We start from the raw sequence: 20868 nt of genomic DNA, 5'->3' as shown, positions 1-20868 counted from the left end.
ACTATCTTTTACTGGTAAAATTGAAGGAAAATCATAGTTTTCAAAATTATTAAAACGAGAATTTAACTAAGTATTTTAGTTGGCTTGCCTGACAGCAGTGTCCGGCGCCATCATGACCCTTAGTGGAATTTGGGTCGTGAAAGTACTTACCTCCATCTGAGTATACATGTTGGATCAATGGAACTAGAGTTATTAATTATGATGTTCACTTGACTTAAATTAGCAGTATACTCTCCATCTGAGTTAGGTCTGTTTTAATTATTGGAGTCAATAATCTGGCATTACATATGTATGTTGCATGAGTAGTTCTTTTTCCCATCGAAATTGCTATTCAAGATGCATGACATATATGTGTAGTGTGTTTAAAATTTTCGTACTAAAAGGTTATATACAATTGACTGAAAATAATAGTATAATCTTCATCTGAGTTGGTTCTATTTATTTTTGGTTTGTATAATTCTTGCATTATATAATATATTTTGCATGATGATTTTTTTCCCATCGAAATTTATTATTCGAGATGCATGTATGTATATAAATATTGAATGCAGTCTGAATTTTACTATTCAGTGTTTTGACTTATTACGATATATCTAATGTTTTTATCTCAACTCCACAATGACTTTATGCAATTTGTTGTGTTACTTGTTAAAATTTTTTTTTAGTGATAAGACATTAATTTAAAGGATGCAATATATGTACTTTTTGTTAGAAGGAATTCAACTCCGGTTTCTGGGCAAAATAAGAGATGGATATTTGTTTTATTTTTCGAATAACTCTTGAGTTATTGAGCTTGATAAACGTTTTATCTCTTGTGGTACATGAATGCATGACCTTGTTATTGTATATTAATGTCTCTCCTGAACAGAACAATATTAGTCTACCTCATAAGAGAATATGTTCTTCAAAATTGAGTAAAACTTATCTGTGCACTTTTGTCTAAGTCATATTAATCTGGATAGGATTTCAAGTTGGTCAAGGATGGATCTTAAGATTCATTGAAAGTAGAGGCACTACCAACTTGTAGATTCTGTTTGGAAGGAAATTTGACTAAAGGTTGTTTCCCTTCAAAAGGAAATAAAGCTAGTGATAAGCAAGAATGAATCCCTTCTTATTTGTATGGTTAAATGAACATACTGGTAAGAGCTAGTTTTGAGTATTTTTGTGGCGTTCATAAATAATTACTCAAAATATTAATATATTTATTTGATGCACCGTAAGTCTTAATGAATTAAGTAATTCAAGGTTTTTAAGACTTGAAACGAAGAAGCACCAAGGAAATATATTAAGTTACTACAATTTGATTGTAGTAGCGAGCACCTCTCTAAAGAGTTCTTTAGTTATATATCAGAATAAGAGATTACATCTCAATTGACTACACCGTAAACTCCATAATATAGTGGTGTAGTAGAAAGAAGAAATAAGTCTCTTTTGGACATGGATAGATTAATGACGTGTTATTCAGATTTGCCTTATTTGTTTTAGGAATATTTCCTGAAAACTGCAAATTACATTCTGAATTTAGTTCCTTCTAAGTTAGTACCTAGGACATCTATAGAACTGTGGACTGAATGTAAGCTTGGTCTGTGGCATGTTCAGATATAGGATTATCCCGCATATGTGCTGAAAGGGAAAGCAGATATGTAAGTTGGAACTAAGGATGGATAGGTGCATGTTTATCGAATATCCAAGAAAACGAATGAAGCTTTATTTTATTGTCCTAAAGAAAATAAGGCAATTGTTAAAACAAATGCATTTTTCTAGATAAGGACTGTTTAATAAAACATGTTCCTAGAAGTAAACTATTTTTACAGGAACTGGGCAAAGAAATAACTAGATGTTCAAGAACATCAAAACCCACACGTCAGAATTGACGTTCCATTGCATTTAAGTAGTGGGAGAACGTTAATAGACATAATATGCCTTTATCGAGTGGGAGTGATGTTTGAACATTGAACACTATAGTAAGAAGTCACTAATATTTCAATGTCGTGAGGTAACGAAGGTAATATTAGTGGTACTTCGTCTTAGTGGGAGAAAGCTAAAGAAAATTATAGTTCGGTGTTCATTCTTGGGATAGTTTCGGTAACAGGATCTCTGAAGAGTTTAATACCAAACTAGATAATTACGACAAAGTACTACTGGACAAATATTGCATCAGATATAACTTGGCAAGATTCTTTAACAAAACCTTATTTGGTGAAGACTTTTAATAGTCATGTAAAAGAATGCCTGAGAAAGTTGTAGATGCATGGTTATGAGTCTAAGTGGGAGATTGTTGGGGCATATACTATTAACCATGCATTTGGATATAGTATATTCTAATAATTATCATGGTTAAAAGTCTAAGTGGGAGATTGTTGGGATATATACTATTAACCATGAGTTTGGTTTAGATATAGTATTTATTATGAAATAATTGTTTATTCAGTTTTAATAAAGTTTTAAATAGATCATATAATAGTCTGTGTCCTTTGCTTATATAGTAGATGATTTAGTGTATAGAGTTTAGCTTATACACGGAAGATTAAATCATCGGTTCTTATAAGTATAAAGTTTGAGTTCACAATCTAATGATGGAATTGGACAAACCATCAGGAATGATTGTAGCACAAGATTAAATATAATTAATCTTGATTATGGGAATGGTTTAATTCCAACTTCTTGTGCTAGTACATTTTGTATGTATTGAACGGACCAGGTAGAGATAAGTATTTTATACTGACTTAATAAAATAAACTCTCTAGCCATTAAATGTACTTATACTCTTAATCTTGATATAATTATTATTAGTTGTGTATATTATTATTGTTTTGATTTATTAAAAGGCGAGATTCTTTCGTGGGTCAATATGCCTGGTAAATTGGATAATAATAATATACATTGGCGAAGTAATAGTTAGTTGATGGAATCCATGTCTCGGTTTAGAGATTGATGATATACCTTTATGAAAGCTTATAAGTTTTCATGTGTAAACCCGGCCGGTGGATTTTGTATCCGACACATGAAATAAGTTAAGCAAAAGTCTAAAGGAAATAATCAATAAATTAAATCGTCAGTAATTTAATTTAGTTGATTAGTATCTGAATCTTAACATGGGGAGTTAATTTAATGGATGAATTTCGAAATTGAATAAGGAGTGCAATTACGGATTTTTAGTGGAATAATTCGTAATTAATCATGGTGGATATTAATTTCGAAAATTATAAATTAATTCCATAATTGGAAGTCTTGTTAATTAAATTTTGTGGTCCCTGTTGTGCCTAAATAATAGAAAATAAATGAATCATTTTTCAGGTGGAAAAGAAAACCTAACAGGTTTTGGAAAAGAGTTTTAACCCTTAAAACTTGTGCTATAAATACATAAGGTTTTCCACCTAGATGAGGAGAGAAAAAGGGGGCCGAAATTTTCATCCTTTTTCCGAGAAAAATTTTGTCCACACGAAATTATTATTTTCGGATATTATTTGGGTAACACAGTAGAAGACCATGGAACGTTCAGAGATTATGATCGTACGGGTGATGGAGATTCCATTGAGAAGTTATGGAACTGAAGGCTCACTTGATAGAAGAAATATGTTCACGCTTCAAGAGGTAATCCGTAAAATCCCGTTTATGCTAGTTGTCTAGATTACATGTGATTTTAATACTGAAATTGCTTCCATTGCTTATTATAATCCATCATCTTAATCCCTCCATTCATTAATTTGTTAAGGTTAAGACATGGATTTATAGGATCATATATCTGATCCTGTATTTTTGACACCCGAAGGAGGGTTTCATATTTAATTTATCTGAGACCCTACACCGCTACACGTAAAACAATTAACAATCATTCTTAATTTTAGCCTGAAAATTTACATTTTAATTCGATTAAATTTGATCTACATCAATTCTGAATATTGGCAGCTGCTGACCATGTCTCTTGCCCTATCTTGATAGGCCTGTCAAATGATATTTAAAAACAACTAAATCGATCGAACTGTATCATATCGAATTAATTTTAAGTTTCTTTTAATAAAATTATAGGTTTTTATATAAATCTATAACCATAGCGATTATTAGAATAGGTTTTTAATTTTATGAAAATAAATTAAAAAATAACGAAACGTATCGAATAAATTTACATGTGAAAAATATATTTATATATTAAGTTTAAAATTAAAAAAAAAAAAAAATTCCATCGGCCTTAGAATTATGAAAACGGTTATAAGCCAATAAGTAATTAAAACTCAAAATCCTAATTCTCAAACCTATTATGCTACTTGCCTACTCCTTCCAGCATATTCACTAGTAAGACACAAGGTATTCTAGCGATTATGAGTAGCAAACTACAATGTATTGATGATGTTTCCTTTCGTATGATTTAGATTATTTTTTTTGAATATTTAATCTTCTATAGATTTTATTCTTGAGTCCCGGCTTGGTTAATTAATATCTTTTCACTCGTGTGATTTATATTTTCTTTGATATTGCTTAGTTTCTTTTACACTGATGCAGAATAGTTGATGGATCTAACTCTAGCCATATTTCATATTTTCTTAATTCATTACCCTTTGAACAGTAAAAAAATCTAGAAAGTTTTTTTAAGTCCTATAAAAATACGCTTGTTATTGCATCTACTTCAACTAATAACTTTTACATGACTTTTAAAAAAAATTAAAAATTAACTGAACCGTACCGATACCAAAAGAAAATCGATATGATTGAAACGGTTTTAAAAATTATAATTTTAGTTATAAATAATAAAATAATCAAAAAATTAATATTGTACAATTTTATAGAATAAACGACCGAACCGAACCACTGACATTCCTACTGCCAACCTTGCATTTTGGATTTTTGGTCTAAAAAAAGACAGATTTAACTTTGCTGTAGAATGTAGAGAGAAAAAGTATAATTTTTTAAATATTATTATTAACGTAAAGTGATTTGCAACTATAATGTCATGGGCTGCTTTCCAGACACGCCTCATGACCCCTTGGTCGCGCCCCATCGCGGCCTAGCAAGCCTCACAATGCCTAGCGCCAAGGTCGGCCCCGTGGTCTTGGCTGCGCCAAGTGACAAGCGCGCATGCACCTCTGTCGCCCCACCGATACATCTCGCCAGTGCCCAGTGGCTGGCCAATGACAACAGCGCCCCGCTCCCTGACAATGCCGCGCGCGCAGATCCTAATGTCTCGCCAGCGCCCAGCTGCAAGCCCATTCCAGTAGCGCCTCGCGCACAGACCCTGATGCCAAGCACCAGCGCCCAGCCTCAGGCCAACACAACAAGTGTCGCGCGGTCCACAGCACCGCGCGCGCAGACTCTAACCCGCAAGACAAAGTTGCTGCCATCGGACTTGGTTCTACATTGTAATAAACTAAGCCCTTTTCATTGTAATTATAGGCTAGTTTACATCATTTTCATTCAGTGTGCTTCTACAGCTTTATTAGGACTAGTCATGTAACTTTGGTTTATTTTTTTTAAGTATTATTAGGGGGATCAAGCAATCAAACATTTTCAAGCAAGCAATTTTTTGTACTGGTGTCTCTCCCCCTCGACACCGCATCTTTTGTAATCAACATTTCATTCATCAATAAAATCATCTTCATCATTCAAAACCCAATTCTCTCTCAGCTTCCGCAATTGCTCGTGACATTGGTTTTCCCGCACGGCACTGACAATCTAGTCTAGCATGCGGAAGGGACCTTATTGGCGGACAACAACTGCACTGACATCGGTTGCTTAGCCTTACGTAGCCCTTCCAAAAAATATCAGGAAGACGTTGCGTAACAGTTGGTATCAGAGCCTAGACTCGACATCGGACGAGGGAACACATTTGCCATCATCACCATTTCTAACCATGGTGAATCATGAGGAGCGCCTAGCATCCCTAGAAGAGACGGTTGACTGATTACGACCCATCGTGGATATGGTGCCTGATCAAAATAACAACCTAGTGCAAAGGTTGGACGACCTGGACCGCTAAATGCGGCAGGCAAAAAATGACATTGCAAACATCAGTTGTGACTCTGAGGATGACCGACAAACGACAGCCATTGAAACTGCCAATATTCATGGCAAATTTGAGGCAGACAAACTAACTGCCATGCAGCAAACAATAGACGACTTGACAGGCAAGCTCAATGTTGTAAATGCTGCCCTACAGAACCTACTTCGAGGAGGCGACAACCACATCAGAGGTGCAGCAAACATCACTCCCATTCCACAAAATCTTAAGATACCGAAGCCAAAGCCATACGACGGATCCCGGGATGCTAAAGAAGTGGAAAATTTCATCTTCGACATCGAACAATACTTCGATGTCGTGGGCCATTTGGAAGAATCCAAAAAGGTAGCAAATGCTGCCATGTATCTTCAGGTCGATGCCAAACTTTGGTGGCGGGTCAAATACGAAGCCATCAAGGCCGGTGAAGATACTCTCCAGACATGGGATGAATTGAAGGCAGCACTACGCATGTAGTTCTTCCCCGAAAATGTGGAATACAACGCAAGGAGAAAACTATGGGAGCTCCACCACACCAGATCAGTGCGGGAGTACGTGTGCAAATTCTCCGCACTCATGCTAAACATACGCGACATGGGGGACAAAGACAAACTCTTCACATTCATAGAAGGTTTGAAACCTCATGCCCGTATGGAACTACAGAGACAACGGGTAGACACCCTGCCCAAGGCTATTCAAGCTGCAGAATGTCTTGGCGATTATCATTTAGGAACTCAGAACGATAGACCCCAGCCGTCTGTCCGAGGGGGATTCAACGGGAACCATCCCAGCAATGGTAGCCCAAGCAAAAGTGGGGGAGATCGGAGTGCATCCAAAACTAAGACTCCTCCCTCCAGCAGCAACAGTGTTGCATCAATCAACAACAATCAGGGGAGAAAGCCTCCCTCAAAATGCCTTCATTGCGGCGGGGCACATTGGAACAATGAATGCCCAAACATAAATGTCAATGCTCATTAGACTGTCGAGGACGAGTCAGATGCATCAGACACATCAGAATCAGACCAGGTAGGCGCCTTCAATGCAATTGTTGGCTCTATCCCACATGCCTTAGCGGGGACCAGTGCATGTCCTCCTAAGAAAATCTCAGCCCCAATCACCAAGAAAGAGAAGGAAAAGATGGACGAGAGGCCTCCTAAACAAGCGAGGACCCTAATGTTCGTCGAATTGAAAGTGAACGGCAAGCCCCTTCACACATTGATAGACACGGGTGCTACCCACAACTACCTGGCTTCAACTCAAGTAGAGCGCCTAGGTCTTGTTGTGCAAAAGAGCAAAGGTCGCGTCAAGGCCATCAACTCGCCACCCCAGGCATTGGGTGGAACAGCTACAGATGTCCCAGTAAAACTTGGCCCATACAAAGGAAGCATCGACCTGCGCATCGCAATCATAGATGACTTCGACATGATAGTGGGTTTGGAGTTCATGAGGTAGACCAACACCATACCAGTACCATATGCCAACATGCTCCTGATGTTGGGAGAAGACGGGGCCAAACCCTGCACCATACCATGCTTTCCCATAAAGATGGCCGTGAAAACATCTCGGCCATGCAGTTGGAGAAGGTAGTCAGCAGACTTGAACCCTTGGTTATGGCTACCCTTCGCAGCAACAATCAGCCATCATGTCATCGACCTCAAAAGACTGGTGACGCTCCTCAGTGTGTGAAGACTTGTCAGCCATGCCACAAGAACAAGTTGGATCATCGCAGACGGGACCCTTGCAGCCATTACATGTCCCTCAGAGACCATGGGAAAGTGTTTCCCTCAGGTTCATCACGGGATTGCCCCAAGTCGGTAATCTTGCATCCATCTTGGTTGTCATAGATCAATTTTCTAACTATGCAACCTTTATAGCAGCCCCGCAGAACATCTCAGCAGAAGATACAGCTCAACTCTTCTTCTCGCACATTGTCAAACATTGGGGCTTGCCCAAAGACATTGTTAGTAGGCGCGGCTCACGCTTCACTAGCTACCTTTGGACCCATCTCTTCAGGTGCTTTGGGTCAACATTGAGTCATAACTCAGACATCCATCCACCATCGGATAGCCAGACAGACCGGTTCGATGACATGTTGGAGGAATATCTCCGCAACTTTGCAACCGGGTCACAGAAGCATTGGGTGAAGCTCTTGGATGCTGCTCAACTATGTTTCAATTCTCAAAAAAGCCATCATACAAACAAAAGCCCTTTTGAAATTGTTACCGGACAGCAACCGCTTCTCCCGCAAACGGTGAATGCATCAACCATGCCGAAATCTCCTCGAGCTGCCAACTTCTCGAGCGAATGGGAGCGCAACATGGGGATAGTGCAGAGCTATCTCGTCAAAGCCCAAGAGCGGGCAAAAAGATTCACCGAACAAAATCTTTGTTTTGCCCAACATCAAATAGGGGACAAAGTAATGTTATGCATCCCAAAGCGGTACTTGTTTGCAGAGGGGACCCATGACCCTCGCCTGCAATAAAAATACATCAGGCCCCTGCCCATTGAAAAACGCATTGGGAAGTCCACATACCAGGTGAAAACTCCATCCTGGTGGAAGATCCATCCAGTCTTCCATGTCAACCGCATGAAATCATTGCGTCGCTACAACAACAAGCTCAAAGAACAGAGGGGCGCAGACCTCCTATCCAACAACCACAAGAATCATCATCATCATCATCATCATCATCATCATCATCATCATAAGGCTCCGAGGATGGTGCCAACTCAGGTGGGGGAGAATGTCATGGGCTGCTTTCCAGACACGCCCTATGACCCCTTGGTCGCTCCCCATGGCGGCCTAGCAAGCCTCACAATGTCTAGCGCCATGGTCGGCCCCGTGGTCTTGGCTGCGCCAAGTAACAAGCGCACATGCGCCTCTGTCGCCCCACCGATACATCTCACCAGCACCCAGTGGCTGGCCAATGACAACAGCGTCGCGCGCCCTGACAATGCCGCGCGTGCAGATCCTGGTGCCTCGCCAGCGCCCAACTGCAGGCCCATTCCAGCAGCGCCTCGCGCACAGACCCTGATGCCAAGCACAAGCACCCAGCCTCAGGCCAACACAGCAAGTGTCTCGTTCGCCCACAGCACCGCACGCACACCCTAACCCGCAAGACAAAGTTGCTGCCATTGGACTTGGTTCTACATTGTAATAAACTAAGTCCTTTTCATTGTAATTATAGGCTAGTTTACATCATTTTCATTCAGTGTGCTTCTACAACTTTATTAGGACTAGTCATGTAACTTTGGTTTATTTTTTTTAAGTATTATTAGGGGGGATCAAGCAATCAAACATTTTCAAGCAAGTAATTTTCTGTACTGGTGTCTCTCCCCCTTGACACCGCATCTTTTGTAATCTGCATTTCATTCATCAATAAAATCATCATCATCATCATTCAAAACCCAATTCTCTCTCAGCTTCCGCAATTGCTCGTGACATTGGTTTTCCCGCACGGCACTGACAATCTAGTCTAGCGCGCGGAGGGGACCTCATTGGCGGACAGCAACCGCACTGACATCGGTTTCTTAGCCTTACGTAGCCCTTCCAAAGAACATCAGGAAGGCGTTGCGTAACAATAAGTATGATCCTAGTAAGTTTAGTTTTTTTTTGGTGCAAAAGATAACATATATATATAGCTGGTTTAGCATTGAATACCTCTTATTAATGTCTAAACTATTGCTTATGAGAACAAAGCTTCGTGTGTTGGTCTAAGATTTTCTAAATTGCATATAACAGCACTTGTATGCATCAGACCAACAATATATGATAAGTCCTCCCCTCACAATTGGTTTAGGATCAGAAACCAAATATCTATACTATCTTTTGATGTGTGGTATATGATTAATTTCTCTATCACAATGCACAAGATATATTTCCCAAAGAAGATTGGGGATATATGTTAGTTTTTCTAACATTTGGGGATGGAATGAACAGCTGAAAAATATGCTATATGAATCGAATTATCATTAATATGATCCTCACTTAGAAGATAATTCAAGTAAAATACCAGAAGCATTTGCCGATCCAAAATTAAATATCATATTTCAGCTGCAAATGCTCCTATTAAAATTAAAGTCCCTGAAGGATAGAGTTTACTGTACGCATCAAGCATGGCAGACCAATCGGATCCAAAGGTAACAATCCTTGAAAAATGATGGGAGCTAATGATCAAAATGATCATAATGGGGAGGAAATGAGCTTTAGAAGAGCCAACGACATAATATTTCATGAAACTCCCGAAGAAGTTCAGGTACCTAAAAATAAAGAAAGTGAAGAGATCTCAATAAGTTATGTCGCTTAGGAACCGATACAAAATGATCGTCGACGATATATTTGATATAGTGCAAGATTGTGAGGAATAAGAACGACATTATTTTTTTTTTGACTAATCAGAATTTTATTTTACTAATATAATTTATGTACCTGTTTTTGTCTATTTTATGTGACGGCATATTTAAAAAGAAATAAGACTTTTTAAATTGATGATCTTAAAATTGTTATGATATTTTTATAGCTTCTTAATCATCTCATTAAAAAATAAATAAAAAAGTTAAAGGTGAATTATTTCTAAACACAATTTTTGGGGGAATAGACTAATTTCACAATTAAAATTGGACAAAAAGAAAAGAAGGAAAAAACAGTTCAACAGTTCCTCCAGTGCGAGAGTGTGTGTGTGAGAGAGAGAGCATATACAGATAAGGGGATGGTTTGAACTTTATTCTCTTCAAGTTGTCTTACTTTGTTGTTTCAGAAAACGAGGCTTTGTTTCTTTCTCTCCTTCCTTGTTTATATATTTAGCCTACATTATCTTGTGCTAAACTTAAAAGTGATTTTTGTCTCTCTGTTGTCTTACTTCCTTTTTCTTCTCCTACTCTATACTGCAATCCGTGTGTAAATTCTACTATAATCATTAGTGATTTTGCCGACAAAAATATAATCTTTGGTTCATTTACAAAACAACAATTAATCAGAAACTGAAGTAGCACTAAGAAAGACTTTTCAGATGTTGATTTTATTTGGATCACTCTTAATATTTCTAATTCAGAATTATTTGGAAGAGGAGGAAGGGAAGAAATAGTGACAGAGGGTGCATGAAGGAACAGTGAGAAAATGAGGGATGAGTATTCCAAGAAAAGCAAGGTGAATTCTTCTATCACAGCCCTTCTTTCCTTTTGCTTTCATTCCTTGTAAAATGCAAGTTTGGAGTTTTGTTTTTGTGCTAACTCAGTTATCGGTTTACTGACATTTTCCCCTTTGATTGCTGAAGCTGTCATGGTCAAGAAAATTAGTTGAGAAATGGTTCAATATTAAGGGCAAAACTGAGGAATTCCAGTCTGATGAATCTGTCCGTGGAGGTCAGCATCTAATTTCCTCTAGCTTTGAGCTAATTTTTTCTAAATATATGTATATATATACTCTTTGCTTTCTTTTCTTTTTTGTGCAATTTTTAAAATTGTTGGAGTTACGGTTGATATTTACCAACTTCACCAACCCTTCAATTGGGAAGTAATGTTAATCTTCCCTTCTTTAGGAAGTTATGAGCGGAGAACAAGCATATCCGACTGGGATCACTGCACAATGAAGAAGATTAAAACAGGTCAGTGGCATCATTGGTATTCTAGATGCATATAATTCCCAATTGTAGTATATAAGAGACTCTTGTTCAGTGACTTAAACTAATTCTAGTCTCTTTGCCCCCTCAAATGACCAGAAAAATCAACCAGGGGTATGGAGCATCCCCCATGGGGAAGTGTCGATCTTGATCGTCCTCAGATTATAAGTGTACAAAATTATAGGTTTGTCTTCTTGATATAGTCAGTCACAATATGAATGTTTTTCGGTACTCAGTTACTAATATTCTTAATTTCTTATTGCTCAGAGTCTTTGTCTCTACATGGAATGTGGGCGGAGAATCACCACCGAGCAATTTGAATCTAGATGAATGGCTTCATTCCTCACCCCCTGCAGATATTTATGTACTCGGGTATGGGCTATATGATTTGCGTCGCATTTTTTTTCTTTACAAAGTTTGTCATTTACCGCAGTTAGCTAAAACATCATTTGGGTTACATTTTACCTTGGTTGACTGCAATATTATTTGTTGTTGCATTTTCAGATTTCAGGAAATAGTTCCGCTAAATGCTGGTAATATTCTGGGAGTTGAAGACAATGGCCCCGCCAAAAAGTGGATGGCTTTGATCGGGAAGACATTAAACAGCGGTCCTGGTACTAGTGGAGGTAATGGTTGCTACACTTCTCCTGTTCCAGATCCAATTGCCGAGTGGAATGCTGACTTTGAGGGGTCAAAAAGACACAAGGCATCGTCCTTCTTTCATCGTCGTTCATTCCAGACTCCTCAATGCGGGATCATGGAAAATGATCCATCCATCTTGCAACCTCGCATGGATGGACGATACAGTGTTTGTGATCGAGTAATTCTTGGTCATAGGTCTAGTGATTTTGATCCTAATATTAGGTGGGAGCAGAGGCAAAGCGACTATACTTCTGCTCACTGGCCAAGTGATTATTCATCTTGTCACAGGCCAAGCGATTATTCATCTGGCCATAGGCTTAGTGACTATTCCTGCGGACAGAGGCCAAGTGATTTCTCCAAATGGGGCTCGTCAGATGATGATTATGGACCTGCAGATTCACCAACTGCTTCGTTTTCACCTGTGACAAATGGAGTGTACGCTCCTATGGAAGACGGTTATAGAATGCCCAAAAATTCAACCTACTGTTTAGCAGCAAGTAAACAAATGGTTGGCATTTTTCTCACTGTATGGATGCGGAGTGATCTTAGGGAACATGTTGGGAATATGAAAATATCATGTGTTGGCAGAGGGTTGATGGATTACCTTAGGAATAAGGTAATTTTAAGTGGAGAAAAGCTTGGTTAGCTTTTGGCTGATTTAGAGATTTGCATATCTCGACTTAGAAAAGAAATACTTAACATAATGTGCAATTCCATGCTTGGTTTTGCAGGGATCTATTTCAATCAGTATGCAGTTGCATCAGACAAGTTTTTGCTTTGTTTGCTCTCACTTAACCTCTGGTCAAAAAAAGGGTGATGAGTTGCGCAGAAATTCTGATGTCATGGAGATCCTAAAGAAAACGAGGTTTCTGCAAGTTAGTGGTGCAGGTGAAGAGAAATCACCATCACCAGAGACTATTCTTGAACACGAGTAAGATGACTGTTTACTTCGTCAAAATAACTCCAGTTGTTGTTTTATGAGGATAATTGAGGGCAAAAAGGTGGAAAGGCCTGAGTTTAATATACACCTAGTTGTTTCCATGTAAAACCATGATTAGCTTACATTTTTTAATTTGTTCAATCTGAAATATTCAATGAATCCCTTTTCTGATGATTATCCAACTTTTTCAGCCGGGTTATTTGGCTTGGGGATTTGAACTATCGGATTGCACTTTCTTATCATTCTGCAAAAGCACTTGTTGAGATGCAAAACTGGAGAGCATTGTTGGGAAATGACCAGGTGTCCTAGCAATCTTGTGTTTTTGCTCCCACTCCTTTACCTGAACTTAATTTAGTTTGATTAAGTGATCTTGTCTTCTATTTCCTTGACAGCTGAGGATAGAACAAAGACGTGGTCGAGTTTTTGTGGGATGGAAAGAAGGAAAGATATATTTCCCACCAACATATAAATATTCTAGGAATTCAGATAAGTATGCTGGGGAAGACATTCAACCAAAGGAGAAGCGTCGAACGCCTGCATGGTAAGTGTTTTTCTTTGAATATTGAAAAATAAATATTTTCAATCTAAAATCACAGGCCTTAAACAAAAGCATTAAAATTTAATAACAAATTAAAACAGAAGAATAATTTTGCATCCCTTTTTTAAAATATCTAGCGAAGGATTTATCTATTTAGTTTAGAACTAATATGTGCAATTTCCATCTGAAGGTGTGATCGGATTCTGTGGCATGGAAGGGGTTTCCAACAGTTGTCTTATGTGCGTGGGGAATCAAGATTTTCAGATCATAGAGCCGTTTTCAGTATTTTTTGGGTTGAAGTTGAGTCAGTACGCAATAGATTGAGGAAAATGAGTTGTTCAAGCTCAAGAATTGAGGTGGAGGAGCTCTTGCCCTATGCACATGGTTATACCGAACTCTGTTTCTTCTGAAGTAGAATGAGGACATAAAGCCTCAGTATTCGGTAGATACTCTAATTTTTGTGAGTATTCACATTGTTTTCCTTCAAGTTAACATTGCATTAGGAGCAAATTATTAATGTTTCATTAACAAGCTCCAACTCTGATGCAAGTGTCCTCTTTCCTCCATTGTGTTAGGTAATTATGCTATTCATTTGGTGAGACAAGTTATCTGCTTCCTAATAACTATCAACTAAACTACACAAGCGTGGAGCTCGGTGGCTTGGTTTGGAGTCCTTTGGTGAGATTGTGGCCAGCCATGCAAGAGACATGGCGTATCAACACGCTGGAAATCTGAGCTCATGAGCTGTGGTTTTGAGTCTACTTTCTTTTGGATACTAAGTCAGTATTTTTTTGGGGGGCAATTATAACAGGATGAACTTAACCAACGGTTAGAAGGATTTCCAAGTGGGAAAATGATAGTTCTGTTCCGAGATTCTTTATTATAGTTAGGTAGAGAAATTCAATGACGCGAAGAGAATGTGACATGGTGCAAATTAATCATGTTTCAATGAAGAAAAGGCAGAGATCTGATCATGTGTTGAATGCTGTATACTCAATTACAATGTACAGGAAGATATCCTGTTGCTTGCTTTTCTTTCTCATCTGTGGATGTTAAATACAGTAATAAAAAGTAGTAGTAATAGACAGATTTACAAGGATAGCAGGTAAAGTGATTTGGGAGGGAGCCATGACTCAGAATTCAGAAGCACCTTGTTTTGGAAGGATGCTATTAATTCTCTTGTAAGAAAAAGAAAAAAAAAAGCAAAGGGTGAAACTTGAACTTGTCCACAAGAAAATGACAAGTTACAGATGTTTGTTGCAGTGCAGATAAATGGAGAAGTTATGATTTCGGAACTCTTTTTTCTCTTTCAACATAGTTGCCCCTCAACTATGTGAACTGATTTTGATATGTCATGGTCTCCGACTCCCCGTTAATAATAGTTGCGGTCAATCTTACAATACCAAAACTTAGCTCACAATGGAAACTTCAAATCAAATAAATATGATGAAGTTTTGAAAAACTTTAGTATCCATCGAGTGAAAAACAAACAAATCAGCCAACTTGAAAAATAATTCCATTGATTCCTATAAAAATAGGAAACTTATACTCTACTACTTATATCTCTCATTCACACAAATTCATTTTTCATTATGCTACTACTAACTCTCATTTTAATTTATTTTTTATTACTAAAAGTAACATTCGCACCACTTTGTTTTTAAGACTAGTCTACTCTTCTCTCCTCGTCACGCACTGGGTCTCACTTCACTAATCAGAGTATGGCTTTATCAAATTCTAAGCTCTAATTTATCTGAAAGAGTGATAATTATACTCGTCGTCTCTTTCTCTTTTGTTAAGAGACATTTCACAATTCCTCATCTCAAGTTTAAAACCCTTCTGTATTCTCCCTTCCTAGAGACCAAAATTGAGGTGGGTTTTCCTTCATTTTCTGTTTTATTTCATCTTCTGCACTATTACCTCGTTTGTGATTATGGATTTTGATCGGTCATGCTTCATGTTAAAACATGGTTTTATTTCTCTATTTTGTTGACAGTTAATATTTCACGGTTATCTTCTGAAAACTTTTTATAATTTTTGTCCTTATTTTGATTCCTTTTTCTTCCTCTTGGCATCAAGTATCCACAAAACCCTGATGATTTTCAATGTTTTATAGTAGTTAACATCATTTTCTACTCCTTTTTTTGGTGACCGAGAAATCCATCGGTGGCCAACCCTTGGGACCCACTGCAGCCTTTGAAACTCGGGCATAGGGGCCGCCCCTATTGTGCAAGGCTCGAACCTATGACCTAAGTCACAAGTCCCTCAACCTTTGCCTGGACTAAGCCCTGGGGGCTAACATCATTTGTTTTTTACTACTTGTTTTTTGTAATTCTGTTTCTATATGAATCATCTGAAGTTTTTGTAGATAAATAAATGAAGGAAAAACAAATTGTGAAGTCCATTAGCCGTTGTGTTACCATCACCTGTTTATTTTTGAGGTTGACTTACTTTGGAACCTTAGGCTGGGTTATTAAAAAAGTTGATTAGGCTTATATATACTTTCAGAGTATCTAAAAAACTGAATGCATATTTAACAGTTAAACCACCTAAAGTATCAAAAAGGAGAAGTTACAATGAACAACCATGTGCTTTCATAACAATGTTAAATACATAAGAATAATCCATGAATAAAACATTGGTATGCTGGATTTATGATTACTTTCTTTGAAAAAAATTATGTGCATCTACGGCCTATTAACCTGAATAATGTGTAAAAGATGGAAGAAATAACAGCCTGTGTATCAATAGGTATGTTCTCTACAGTGCATTAGCATTTCCAAAGGAAAACTACATTCATATTAACGTTCTCTTTCATAAAAGATTTTGGACTGAGAGTCCTGGATTTTCCTTAGATTTATTTGAAACATCAGATTATTTGTGTAAAAGCAATTTGGTTTAAGTGTTATGGAAGGGTTACTTTGTTGCAGTAAGTCATGTTACTTTGGTTGAAAGCTGCAGGTTCTTCTTGAAATTCTCTCAAGTACTCATGGGCTCAGTTGCTGATAAGTCGGATGATGAATATTCAATAATTACTGATAAAGGAGACATCGGATTCGTTGACTTTGACAGATATAAATCAGCTTGTAGCTACAATCCAAATGGAGAGAGCGAGATAGTTGTTATATCTGTTCCATTTCCACTGATAGGGGGAAAACCTAAATCAGGAATTGTTGGTGAAACTATTGTCGATTCAATCACAATAGAGAATACCACTAATGATTCGCTGGAACTCTGGTCAATTAAGATTTATGACTCGAAACCTGAGGATTCGTTCACTCTATCTCTGATGAAACCTCCAACTCCATGTTCCGACATGCAATATGTTCAAGAATTTATGGAGTCCTTTAGCTTAGAGGATAGAATGCTACGACCAGGTCAGACACTAACAGTGTGGTTGTCTTGTAAACCGAAAGAAATTGGGTTGCACACATCAGCTGTGCATATCAATGTTGGCGATGAGACCGTAGAAAGATTGGTTTTTGTCCTGGCTGAGGATAAGGTCTCGCAGTCACTAGCTTCGAGCAGGCCATACTACAGAGATAGAAAGAAGAAAGCACCAGCAGTAGATGTTTTTGCTCCTAATGCATTCGTTGTGGGTTCTCGTCCTACAAGGGCACGAAATCAAGGATTCAGATACAGACTTCCTTCATATCGCATTCCTGGGGATATAAGGGAAATGATAGAGAAGGAACAGTTTCCTGATGTTATTGGGGAAGGTTTAAGAAGAGATAATTACATTCTTTATTTTAGAATTTTACTAAATATTGAAGAAATCAAGATGGAGGTTTGTTTTCAAATTTTGATTTGAAGTACTGAAATACTTCATTTTGGGTAGTACAAAAATCTTATAGGCTTTTTTTTTTTTTTTTGCATCAGGAAGACATGAGGGACTATGAAATGGAGTCCGCCACCATGAAGCGAAGGGGGCCTCAATTTTTGTCCCTTGATGTCCCAGGGCTAGCTGAGAGGAGGCCGTCACTTGTTTATGGGGATTATATCTTTGCAAGGCTAGCTACTGCAGATGCAAGTGAGACCACCCCTTATCAGGTGCTTTCATATATTTGCTTTGGTTTATATCATAACTTGCTACTTAATAATTTTAGGCTCTCTTTACTGCATAATTTGGTGAAAATAATTATAAATCCATGGTACCTGTAGCTTTTCCAAGTTGAAAGAATGTTGGCCATTACGGCTACGGATGTTGTGGTAGAGCTTCAGCATTTTTGCTATTGATTATCTTCCTCGAGTCTTTCCTTGCTTTGTTTCTGTTTTTAATATCATTTTTTCATGAAGGGGAGACTTGGCCCTGGGAGAAACGGTAAAGTTGTCTCTATCTGACATGTAGGTCACAGGTTCGAGTTATGCAATCAACCACTGATACTTGCGTCAGGGTAGGCTGCCTGCATTACACCCCCTTGAGGTGTGGCCCTTCTCCGGATCCTGCATGAACGCGGGATGATTTGTGCACTGTGCTGCCCTTTATTTTAGTTTCATTTTCATTTATTTTACTGGAAAGCACACCTACCTTGTCCAATGACACTTGCATTGCAACTTTCTCAGATACATGTTAAAAGTTCCACTCTTTGTCTAAGATATGCATAAGAAGAGGTTTAAGTACAGATAAAAGAGAAATAATCATATATCTGTGAGATTTTATACTTGAACTCGAGAGATCAAAAGAAGTAATTTATTTACATGAACTTGGTGATTTTTGGTGGTTATTGCACAGGGTTATATCCACCGAGTTGAGGCGGAAGAAGTGTATTTGAAGTTTGATAAAGAATTCCACATCAACCATGTTGCTGGAAATCTTTATAATGTGCAGTTTGCATTCAATCGTACGAGTGTGCGGAGGTTACACCAAGCCATTGAAGCTACAGAAAGCTTAAATGGAGAAATTCTCTTTCCATCAGGCATATCCAGAGCAAGACATATACAAGCTGCCAGACTGGCACCTATTTCATGTACGCTTAACAAGGAGCAGACGACTGCAGTTGAAAAGATCCTTGGGTGCAAAGGCGGAGCTCCATACGTTATCCATGGGCCTCCTGGTACAGGCAAAACAAGGACTCTTATAGAAGCTATTCTCCAGCTACACGTTACGAGGAAAGATGCTCGTGTTCTCGTCTGCGCACCTTCAAATAGTGCTGCAGACCATATACTTGAGAAACTTGTCAGTCAGCAGAATGTTGAAGTGAAGGACCATGAGATTTTTAGGCTGAATGCACTCACACGTCCTCTAGACGACGTGAATCCTAGTCACATTCGCTTTTGCAATGTTGAAGTTGATGCCTTCAAGTGTCCTCTTCTCAGGGACCTTAGAAGATATAGGATTATTATATCTACATATGCTAGTGCATCTCTTCTTTATGCTGAAGGTATTAAACGGGGACATTTCTCTCACGTTTTCTTGGATGAGGCAGGACAGGCATCGGAGCCTGAAACCATGGTTCCTCTGTCGCATCTTTTAAGGAACGAGACAGTAGTGGTACTTGCTGGTGATCCACTGCAACTTGGTCCCATAGTTTTTTCAAAAGATGCTGAAAATTTTGGGTTGGGGACGTCATATATGGAAAGGTTATTTGAATGCCAGTTATATGGTGATCTCAACGAAAATTATGCTACCAGACTAGTAAGAAACTATCGGTGTCATCCAGCAATTCTGCAGCTTCCCTCAGAAATGTTTTATGGAGGAGAGTTGATCGCATGTAAAGAAGATGATAAAGCTTCTGCTCAGACTTGGGTGGACCTGCTTCCAAACAAGGAATTTCCGTTGCTTTTCATCGGCATCCAAGGTTGTGATGAAAGGGAAGGAAACAACCCATCATGGTTCAATAGGATTGAGGCAAGCAAGGTAGTAGAGATCATAAGGGATCTGATAGAGAACAAAGGTCTGAAAGAGGAAGATATTGGGGTGATAACACCTTACAGACAACAAGTACTGAAAATACGAAAAGCCCTTGAGAGTTTCGATTGGGCTAATGTAAAGGTCGGTAGTGTTGAGCAATTCCAAGGTCAGGAGAGAGAAGTTATTATTATCTCGACCGTCCGATCAACTGTAACACACAATGATTTTGATAGAATCCACTATTTAGGATTTTTAAGCAATCCGAGAAGGTTTAATGTTGCTGCTACAAGAGCCAGATCGTTGCTTGTAGTTATTGGGAATCCACATATCATCTGCAAGGTAATTCTGTATTAATTTCTGCTATTGCAACTAGTAGTATCAATCTAGATTTGATATGCCACAGTAAAGCTGAAGTTTCTGTCTATCCTTTTTGTTTATTTTCCTGATCCTGGTAATATCTATTGTTGGTAACCGAGGAGTTGAATATTCTCAGGGAGCTAAATGTTACAGTTATTCATAATAGTTGAATTGTTGTGGGCATATGTGGAGCTTAAACTTATGAATCATGAGGCTAATTTTGCCAAAATTGCTATTTATGAGTGATAAATGCAAATATTTACTGACGTGTACAATATGGCAGGACCCCTACTGGAACAAGCTTTTATGGTATTGTGCAGACAATGGCTCCTATAAGGGCTGCTTCTTACCTGAAAGACTGGAGATCCTTGAAGAGGATTCTGGACGAGCAAATAATTGGTGTGATGACGGGGCTCAAGCAAAAAGTTGGGACTGCGAAGGAGCACAAGCAAAAAGTTGGGACTGCGAAGGGGCACAAGCTAACGATTGGGACTGTGAAGGAGCAGAAGCTAAAAGTTGGGACTGTGAAGTAGCTCAAGTTAATAATTGGGATTATGACCAAGCCAAGAATTGGAATGACGGAGGCACCTGTGAAAACGAAGGGAAACAGAATCTTCAGCCATCTCCGGAGGTTCAATGTGGTACAGTTCACCAGTCAGAATACATCCCAGACCCTGTTATGGATGAAGCTGAATGGTCTGATGGTTGGAAATAACTGCAGTAATAGCTAAGAGGCTTTTAACTTTTGGAGGTTGTACAAACTAATAGATTTCACGCAGATTCTGTACTAGGACATGCAGTTTTTGCACTTTCAAAAATTCAAGCTCCAAAATGCCTTGTCAAATTTACATAAAGTGGTTGGGTGAAAAATTCAAGCTCCACATATGCGTCAAAACTGACATCTTGAAACCTCATATTCATTATATTCCATGAAAC

The 20868-nt window shown here is 38.4% G+C and overlaps 2 protein-coding genes across 3 annotated transcripts; both read left to right on the top strand.

Moving 5' to 3' along the window:
- The first annotated feature begins 10641 nt into the window (after positions 1 to 10641).
- On the top strand, positions 10642 to 15022 carry LOC104238693 (type IV inositol polyphosphate 5-phosphatase 7-like). 2 transcript variants are annotated; one of them, XM_009793131.2, is made up of 11 exons: positions 10642 to 11132; positions 11260 to 11347; positions 11524 to 11589; positions 11704 to 11788; positions 11872 to 11976; positions 12109 to 12862; positions 12978 to 13177; positions 13378 to 13486; positions 13579 to 13727; positions 13915 to 14166; positions 14300 to 15022. In XM_009793131.2, the coding sequence occupies exons 1-10, from the start codon at positions 11103 to 11105 to the stop codon at positions 14132 to 14134; spliced, it is 1806 nt and encodes a 601-aa protein (XP_009791433.1). In that variant the 5' UTR covers positions 10642 to 11102; the 3' UTR covers positions 14135 to 14166; positions 14300 to 15022. The 2 variants fall into 2 exon arrangements, 1 of the variants encoding a protein (XP_009791433.1); XR_713946.2 differs by having other exon boundaries at positions 10643 to 11132; positions 13915 to 14184.
- Positions 15023 to 15322: 300 nt separating this feature from the next.
- Positions 15323 to 20867, top strand: LOC104238692 (probable RNA helicase SDE3). The gene is made up of 5 exons (XM_009793129.2): positions 15323 to 15596; positions 16686 to 17511; positions 17604 to 17774; positions 18457 to 19914; positions 20216 to 20867. Exons 2-5 carry the CDS (start codon positions 16714 to 16716, stop codon positions 20645 to 20647), a joined length of 2859 nt encoding a protein of 952 aa, XP_009791431.1. The 5' UTR covers positions 15323 to 15596; positions 16686 to 16713; the 3' UTR covers positions 20648 to 20867.
- Position 20868: the final 1 nt, after the last annotated feature.

The sequence above is a fragment of the Nicotiana sylvestris genome, chromosome 6 (assembly GCF_000393655.2).
Source record: "Nicotiana sylvestris chromosome 6, ASM39365v2, whole genome shotgun sequence".
NCBI classification, from domain to species: domain Eukaryota; kingdom Viridiplantae; phylum Streptophyta; class Magnoliopsida; order Solanales; family Solanaceae; genus Nicotiana; species Nicotiana sylvestris.
Note: the sequence above shows the minus strand (reverse complement) of the source record. Positions and strands in the feature narration are given on the sequence as shown.